We start from the raw sequence: 8,326 nt of genomic DNA on the forward strand, positions 1-8,326 counted from the left end.
TATATATATATATATATATATATATATATATATATATATATGTTCCGTCCCAAAGATCTTTTATGCTTATGTCATTCTTTTGATGTTGCCTTTTTGTATTTATCTGTGTATAAGACCATTCATTAAGAGCACTTAGATTTGCTTAGTAGTGCTTTCAGCTTGGCGTCCTCCTGTAGTGTTATTGCAACGCATAGATGTTAGAGAAAGTCTGTTTCCTGGTGGGAGATAAGGAGAGAGGTGAAGCTGGCTGAATTTCAGTCCAGGTTGTATGGAAATAATATTGGTAGGTTAGAAAAAGCTAAGAAAAGATACAGTCCTTAACAGCACTTCAGAGGGTGCATGAAGCTGTAATTAGAAGATGCATATCTGATTACATTGGGAATAAAGTAATAATTCCAGTAACCAAGAGACTTTTTACCCATTTGCATCAGATCAAAATTTGCTTTCTGAGAGTTCCTGCCTATACTTGTCAGAATAAAAGTTCACATGAAATGATCAAGTGAAGCATTAATCATGTACTCGTATTTTCTTTACAGTATTGTTTTAACTGTACAGAATCAAAGAGACCAAAACATAAACACAGTGCTTTGCATTGGCAATAATTATCTCTGCAAGCTGTGCAACTCCAGTACACAAAAGATCCAATAATACAAATTGTTCTGTCAATATTTGAGCAAGGAAAGCAGTTTATTTATAACGCTTTCAAAATAATCTTTAACTGGTAATATCTTGCTATTGAATATTATTTTCTTTCCAGCTGTGGGTGTATTCCTGGCATTAATGACCGTTCTGACAGTAATGGTTTCTATATTTATGCCCATTTCTTTTTAAGGCAAATTTTTGATAAAATGTTCTGGAGCTGATGCTCCTTAGCTGATGCTTTGTTGTTTTTGTGAATGCCAGATTTATTGCAAACAAAGAGAATATCTTGTCTTCACCTGGCTGTTCCAATACTTTCTAAAAACTTTTTAAGATAATGAGATCAAAATAAGCTAGAGAAATAATAAAAGGAGGCTGCAATCTTAAAATTGCATATTTTCTCTTCAAGAATAAATGAACTTTTCTCTAAGAAGCAGGCAGCTAATGCTTTTACTTACATTTAAGTGTTACTTTATTCTATATGTTACTCCAGCATGATAACTTGTTAGCTAGAGCACAAAGTGAAATACAGATATGAAACAGACTATAGAGCACTTGTATTTTAAGTATAAAACTATATCCATTTTTTGTCTAGTGTTTAGAACATAGAAATGTAAGCAACACGATAAAACAGTATGGATTTTGTTGACTGAAATAATTATTACTGAAATAATATCTGTTTTGATAAGATTTATAGCTGCGTTCAGAATGAAGTTCAGTCTGCTAGCTATTTAATGAAGGTTAAGGAAAAAAAGAATAAAGATCAACAGTTCCATTGAAATTTCATGTGAATAGTGAGCTTTGAGCTTTGATATGACAGAAGGCGATATGGGAGGGAAACTGCCATAGTGGAGTAGTATGGGGAAAGTGAACAGAAGGTTACTGTAGTGATAAGGCTTGTCCTGTAGGCTGGAAAATATTTCATTTGCAGGGGTGTTAGCTATAAATATATGCCATAGTTGCAGTAGTTGTTGTGAACTAAAATTCACCCTAAAGGCCACAGGGAGACTTGTAGTTTTCAGAAAACTTAGCAAGTCAAAATGAGGCCTGAGGCTCTCCATAGTCTTGAGTTGCTGAGGGGCTTACGAATATTAATAGATGTCTTTCATTGGGGTAGGACTTGCGGCAAATTAATGAACATCACTGCTGGAAGAAGGCCAGTGGATCATCAGTTCCTTCTGCATGGGACCTTGTCTATAAAGGTAAGTCTGGGGCTTGGGGCTTGTAAGTCTCAAAAAAAAAGAAAAAAAAAAAAGGACAGAAAAAAACAATAATAGGTGCCTTATTCAGCATCTGTTAAGTTTTTACAGCTATGTTGTGTAGCCTAAGGCCCCAATGTACCTTTACAGATGAGGTCCATGCAAGAACATAGGTAATCTGACACTGTGGCCTTGTCCTGACAGCGATGTCTTAAAAGTTCCTTTCTTGAGAAGTCTTTAGGAAGAGGGGGAGGGAAAAAAAGTCTGCTACAACCTAGGGTGTATGGAAGGCATTTAACATTAACTGGTAAGTATAATTTCCATCTTATTTCATTGAAATGGAAAGGATAAAGTAACTTAATCAATGAATAGATTTCAAAGCAGAGAAATAATCTATTTTAAAATGGCATTGATATGTTCCTGTGACTTATTATTCTTTTTACTACAGGGGTAAAGATCAGCAGCCTGCTTGGTAAAAAGGGGAGCTTGGAGAAGCTGCAGAGCTATTGGGAAGTGGGATCTTTCTTGGCAGCCAGTATGTTGGCTAATGACCACATAAGAGTGATCCAGGCTTCAGAAAAGCTATTTAAGCTAAAGGCACCAGCATGGTAAGGTGATAAGAAAGATGGTGTACGTTAATGTCTTTTAAAACACTGTATTTTGCTAACAGATTTTGCTAGTCTGTGTATTGCTTCATTGTACTTTTTCCTTGATGGAGGTATCTTCTCCTTCCACCTTTATTCATGGATATATATGTTATGACTTTTTTTGTTGGGCTGAGAAGAGTAGATTTACCATTGACCCCATCCTCTTCTGAGGGTAAGGGGAGAGGAGAAGTTGCTTGTAGGCACTGTACTTCTTCAGTTATTTGAAGTGGTAGAAGCATGTGGGCTTAGTCATAACTGCCCAAGTGTTCCTAGGAGTGCAATCAGCTTGGCTAGAGGAGCACAGATATACCTTGGACTACTGTGATGGTTATTGCATGTGTGAACTATTTTATGAACTTGAATATAAATAAGCAACCTTACAAGTTTCATCTGGTTGTGATTGAGAAGAATGCAGATTAAAGTCCGTTTAATGGAAAGGTCATAAGTCTAGAGTTAGATTCAACATGTTCTTCTTCAGATGCAGACAGGAAGTAAGTAGGGACCAGTTGTCCACTCATCAAGGTCTAGGTCTTTTCGGCAAAGGAGGTCTGAGACTCCTTTCTGACCTAAGTTGTGACTCTGCCAATCAAGGCTGCCTGTGGTTTTTCTTTTTGGTTTTTTTTGCCTTTTTTATGAAGGAGCTAAAGTCTGTCTCCAAAAGTTGGTTGGAAGTAAATGCAGGTGTGCTAAAATATGGAAATGCTGAACTTATATATTGAGATAGCATAAGAAACTGTTGAAATGAACAACGTTGTTTTTCTTACTAATTTTCTTATAAAAGCTGTTTACAATGTATTTATATGCATATTATACTGTGTACATGAGGAGCTGGATAGCGCTCCATGGGAGTCTCCTGGTAGTTTGCTCGAGTTTATGAATGCCCGTTTGTCAGGATTTTATGTACCCCAGTGCTTTGGGGTTTAAGTCTGCGGATTAAACTCTGAAAATACAGCATGCTTTTTTGTGCTTCAGGAATGATTTCTCCTGTGAGCAATTCCTTCTCAGCCTGTTGCCTGCTGTTCAACAGCAGAGCCTCCTGGAACAAGGTAGATACAATATTTTGTGCAGAATATCCACTCAACCAAAGAAGGAGAGTTGGGCAGTGTGTAGCTATAGAACTACTCTCAAAATGCCCTCTGAGTTAGCTTATTTCTTTTTGCATATAGCTAGCCTATAAACAAAGATATTTCAGGAAGCTTTCATAGTTTAGAATAGCAGGCAGCATATGTGATCAGGCATATATGCAGGAAGGATTGTCCCAGATCTCAGACTGATAACATAGCTGCAACATTTCCAGCACAAAATGAGGAACTGCTGTTGTTGAAAGCAATCCTGGAGAACCAGAATCTTATTGACTGCCATAGCATTGCAGTGGGTGGGCGCTTCAGTTGGAATTAAAGCTACATACATTATTATTTACATACTGTATTATTGATCACAGGTACCTGAAGTCTATTGTAGAGACTATTTTGATATATCAGCATTTTAAAAAACTGAATCCTGAACAACATACAGCCAAACAGGAACTCGTGGACTTCTGGATGGACTTCCTTGTTGAAGCCACAAAGACAGATGTGTCTGTAGTTAGATTTCCAGTAAGTGTTTTCTTGTTGGTTTGTTTTTAATTGTGACATGTAGGAAAATGAAGACAAAACACTGCTTGTTTGTAGGTTCCCAGACAAAAAAACTGCTTGTCCAGAAGAAATGCATTTGGCCTGCATACTAAGCTGGTTTTAATTGATTTCACATGGCTACAATGGAATTGCACAATCTGTTCCAATAAAATACTGTAAAAAAAGTCAGAGTATTATTTTATTATTTAGTGCTTGCTACCAATGAATATACTTCTAAAGCAGGATTTTGCAGTGTATTCCACGTAATATTATATTAAGTTATGTTCTGAAGAAAAGACATTTAATTTCAGTCTCTCTGACTCAACAGACTTTTTACATAGCCTGCTGCCTATTAAGTATGTGTTCTGTTAGAGCTTAGAAATCAGACTAAACAGCAAGAAATCTTTTTTTTTTTCCAGCTGTTAATATATTTCAACAACACTGCACTATAACTTATGTATACTTTTATGGTTTCTTTCATGAATACTTTGCTGAAAGATTTTTATGACATACCCTGGTGTAGTGAAATGTTCTTTGTTGCCTCTGTATATTAGTGATATGTATATTAGTGATATGTAGGAGAAATAATGTCTTGGGTATTCCTCTTAGCTAACCATTGGCAAATGCATCTTTTTGTTTTAAGTAGTAGTCACTATTTACCCCCCAGTACTTCAAGGACATACTTGTTTTGTGCAGTTCTTCTGACATCAGGCTGTAAATGGGATTATAAACAATAAAGGGGATGGTAGTGTTGAACAGCAAAAGGCTGAGGCAGGAAATTGTACTGGTGTTGCAGACAGACATATGTGATTCTCCTAATAAAAAGATTTTATTGTGCCTATTTGAAAGCAAAATCATATGGTGCAACAAGTCAACAAAATGAAGCATAGTAACATCTTTACACTTACAAACAACATCTATAACAAGCTTTTTGTAGAATTTCTCAGTGCTTGAACTTAAGGATTTTTGTGGTAATTGGTAGTTGCTGAACTATCACTTGATCTCCTAGCTGCTGGCCTCAGTGTCATGATCCTCTTTGCAGCAATTAGAGGAAGAAATGATGCAGCTGATATATAACTGAGGACAAGACATCAGTTCACGAAATGGTCTAAACCAGATTTTAACAACTTTAAGTGTCTGAAGATGCAGGGGGACACATTCGGTCACCCAGTTAAATGCCATGATGCTTTTCAGACTTCAGCCTTGCACTTGTGTCATGTGTCCATGCGCTCATTGACTCTGTAGGAGTTGCTGTGACTAAGATTTGACTGCTTAGTCTTTCCTAGACTTTCTGCTCTAGCTGTTTAATTTTATGGGCTTTCTTTTTAAAACACAGATGTAGACCAACCATTACTTTCTAAAGCAATTCTTTAAACTCCAAAAAGTAGTTTGGTGAAAGGTAGCTTTTTTCTTGAATTAATAGCAATGTTTCCCATTCTTCAGAATGAGAAGATCTTCTATGCAGGCACTAAAGATTGGACATTTTAGACATCAGATTTTTTTTAACCACTGAAAATCTAAAATAAAGACATAAGGAGCTTTAATGAGAAATCATACTTCTTCAAATAGCTGAGCTTTGTTGGCCTTTAAATGGTGTAGACCTGGAAGTAGTAGAACATTATTGAAGTAGCAAGTAGCTCAGTAGCTATATTCAGACCAAATCTTACTGCATTGCATTCCATCTCTTTTACATGAAGATTCTAGGGTTTGGGTGTTGTGGTGTTTTTTTGTTTTTTTGTTTTTTTTTGTTTTTTTTGTATTTATACCAGGAAACTTTCTGCAAACTTTAACTGTCTACTTTTTGTAGCAGTGCATGTTGCTTTAGAGAAAAAAATCATTTAATCGGACTGTTGTGGTTCACAGTAGTATAAATCAAAAGCAGGTCATTCTAATTCTAGGTTGATATGTTTTTCTGATTTAGCCTTTTGTAAAAGATAATTAAGTTACACCCTGAATTCTGTCTATGTTGGATATGGACATTCTCAAACGGCATTGTAAAAGGAAGACTTGTGATAGAAGGATTTCAAAATGTGCTAGATGTCAGAGAAATCATTTGGAATTTAAGATATATACAATCGAGTGGCATGTAACTTAAAAAAAGAAAATTGATGTTTTCTTTATCTTAAGTTACTGTGAGCTGCAGTAAACTAGCCCAGTATCTAAAACTCTTATCGTTCATCCTGTTTACTTATTTTTTTTTTTTCCCTTGCTATGACATGACTACAGATAAAGTTTTAACAGATTTCAGTACAGATTTCCTGTGTTTTACTTATTGGATAATTTACTTATTTACTTATTTTTTTATTTATATTTTATTTATTACTTTATTTTTACTAACTCTTAAGATTTTTATTTTCTTTTTCTACAAGGTTTTAATATTGGAACCAACCAAAATCTATCAGCCCTCATATCTCTCCATCAACAGCGAAGCTGAGGAGAAGACTGTATCTATCTGGCATGTGCTGCCTGATGACAAGGTACTATGATGTTGTCTATAGTTGTAACTTCTTTCACAATTTAAAAGTGCATGGCTTGTAGGTCATATAACATGCAAGCAGTTGTATCTAATGTCAAATTCTGTGAAGGGGAGGGTATGTTTTTAGCATATGTGAAGATGCTTTGCCTACACATTGTCATGTGTTTTTTGTTTTAAGCAGATCATTCTTAATTTTTTCTTTAGAATTTGTCCTGTTCCTTAATGGATCTTCCACATCCACTATGTTTAAAAACAATGTGCAGCTTCTTCGAGGTTGTTTTTAATATGAACAAATCTGTTGCTCGAGACTCTGTAAATAACGTGCATAGTACGAATGATGTCACATAATGTGTATGTACACAAAACTTTCTTCTTCCCATACTCACAGCATTGCTTGTCTGCTGTGGTAAATACTCTTTTAATATGGAAGTATTAGAGGCTGGTGTGCCCTTAAATGGCAGTGAAATAAATGAAGAGACAAAGAATCTTTTTGGCATAAGGATAGATAGATGCTCAGGAGGTATTGCAAATGGAAAAGCTGAGAAGTATTTAAGTTGAGGTGTGAGAAAGCCTTACATATTTGGAAAGAAGTTTAGAAATTCCAGAGATGCAAGAGGAGAGGAAAGCATTGAATGGTTATCACCATTCATGGGAGATGGACACAGTGATCTCTAAATGTCCCTTCCAACCCCTACAATTTTGTGATTCTGTGATCACGTTCTGGGAAGCTTAGGAAGAAAAATGTTGGTAAGAGTGAAGACAGAACACATTTTTAAGGCCTTAGAGAAGAAAGGCAACATGGAAACGTGGGAGGGTTATATGAAGAATTAATAGAGGCCAAATCAGCTGGAAACAGAACACTGAAGGTAGTGTTTTCTAAGAACTAGCAGTGCTCGTTCTTCTGTGGCAGTATCTTTGGAAGATAGGACAGCAAAGGACCTATTTGCTAGGTGATCCATCCTTCAGCTTTTTTACATGTGCTTTTAAGAGACAAGCATTTTTTCTATGTGAACTACAAAAGACAGCACTAATGAGAATTTTTGTTAAAAGTTTGTGAAGGAACATAACTTAGCAGTGGCTGAAATAGTGTATTTAGGGAACAAACTGAGATGTTTGCCTAGTATGTTCATCTGTGGTTTATTCTGGTCTACATTTTTGTAGGTAGGTTCAGACTGTGAAAATAAAGTTAGAAGATAAATTTATGGAATTTCCAGAGAAAAACAGAATTAACCACATAATGAATAATGATTTGTATCAGTATGACGGAGTAAATCTTGCTATTGTAAAATATGTGTTCTGAAAGTACTTTTGTATTAAGAATTCAGTTGGTTTAGAAACTAGTTGTACACAAGTGTTTGTGTTTGTAGATACAGTGGGCTTTTTGTGTGTGTAATTCATATCCAAACAGTATATTATATCTCTTAGTGTTTTCTTTAGGCAAAAGTAGGATTGCTGTACTGGCTGCATGTGGCATCTCACTGCTTGTATTCCAGTTTGAGTTAAACTTACTTGATCATGTGTACTCATATTCCTAAAAAGCTATTTGATAGCATGTTAATGTTCCTTGTAGCTACAGGGATATTTTGCTTAATGCTTTCAGCAGTTGCTTTTCCCATAGCTGTGTTACTTGACTGCCTAATCATCCTATGACTGGGAGAAGGATCTAGTTGTATTCAGTCTGTATCTGTTCAGCGGAAAAGTATTTTGGTTTTCTGGAGTGCCACTGGGTGTTTTACAGTTTTGTTTCTTTTT

General features: G+C 35.7%; 2 protein-coding genes across 2 annotated transcripts in view; both read left to right on the plus strand.

The window, feature by feature from the left end:
• LOC100551250 (mitogen-activated protein kinase kinase kinase 5) overlaps positions 1–2,292 on the plus strand; it is a 14,064-nt gene extending 11,772 nt beyond the window's left edge. The window contains exon 9 of the mRNA XM_010707293.2: positions 2,287–2,292. Coding sequence (XP_010705595.1) covers positions 2,287–2,292 — 6 coding nt within the window. The remainder of the gene's footprint in view (positions 1–2,286) is intronic.
• Positions 1,271–6,618, plus strand: LOC104909731 (mitogen-activated protein kinase kinase kinase 5-like). Its single transcript, XM_010707245.3, has 4 exons — positions 1,271–1,841; positions 2,287–2,446; positions 3,927–4,080; positions 6,468–6,618. The coding sequence occupies exons 2-4, from the start codon at positions 2,376–2,378 to the stop codon at positions 6,582–6,584; spliced, it is 342 nt and encodes a 113-aa protein (XP_010705547.1). The 5' UTR covers positions 1,271–1,841; positions 2,287–2,375; the 3' UTR covers positions 6,585–6,618.
• Positions 6,619–8,326: the final 1,708 nt, after the last annotated feature.

Source organism: Meleagris gallopavo, chromosome 2 (assembly GCF_000146605.3).
Source record: "Meleagris gallopavo isolate NT-WF06-2002-E0010 breed Aviagen turkey brand Nicholas breeding stock chromosome 2, Turkey_5.1, whole genome shotgun sequence".
Classification (NCBI taxonomy): domain Eukaryota; kingdom Metazoa; phylum Chordata; class Aves; order Galliformes; family Phasianidae; genus Meleagris; species Meleagris gallopavo.

Excerpts from the sequence above, each read along its gene's own strand:
- LOC104909731 (XM_010707245.3), top strand. The coding sequence starts at position 2,376 with ATGTTGGCTAATGACCACATAAGAGTGATCCAGGCTTCAGAAAAGCTA. Across the intron at positions 2,447-3,926 it reads AAGCTAAAGGCACCAGCATG|GTACCTGAAGTCTATTGTAG; the intron begins GTAAGGTGATAA and ends TATTGATCACAG. Across the intron at positions 4,081-6,467 it reads TGTCTGTAGTTAGATTTCCA|GTTTTAATATTGGAACCAAC; the intron begins GTAAGTGTTTTC and ends TTTTTCTACAAG.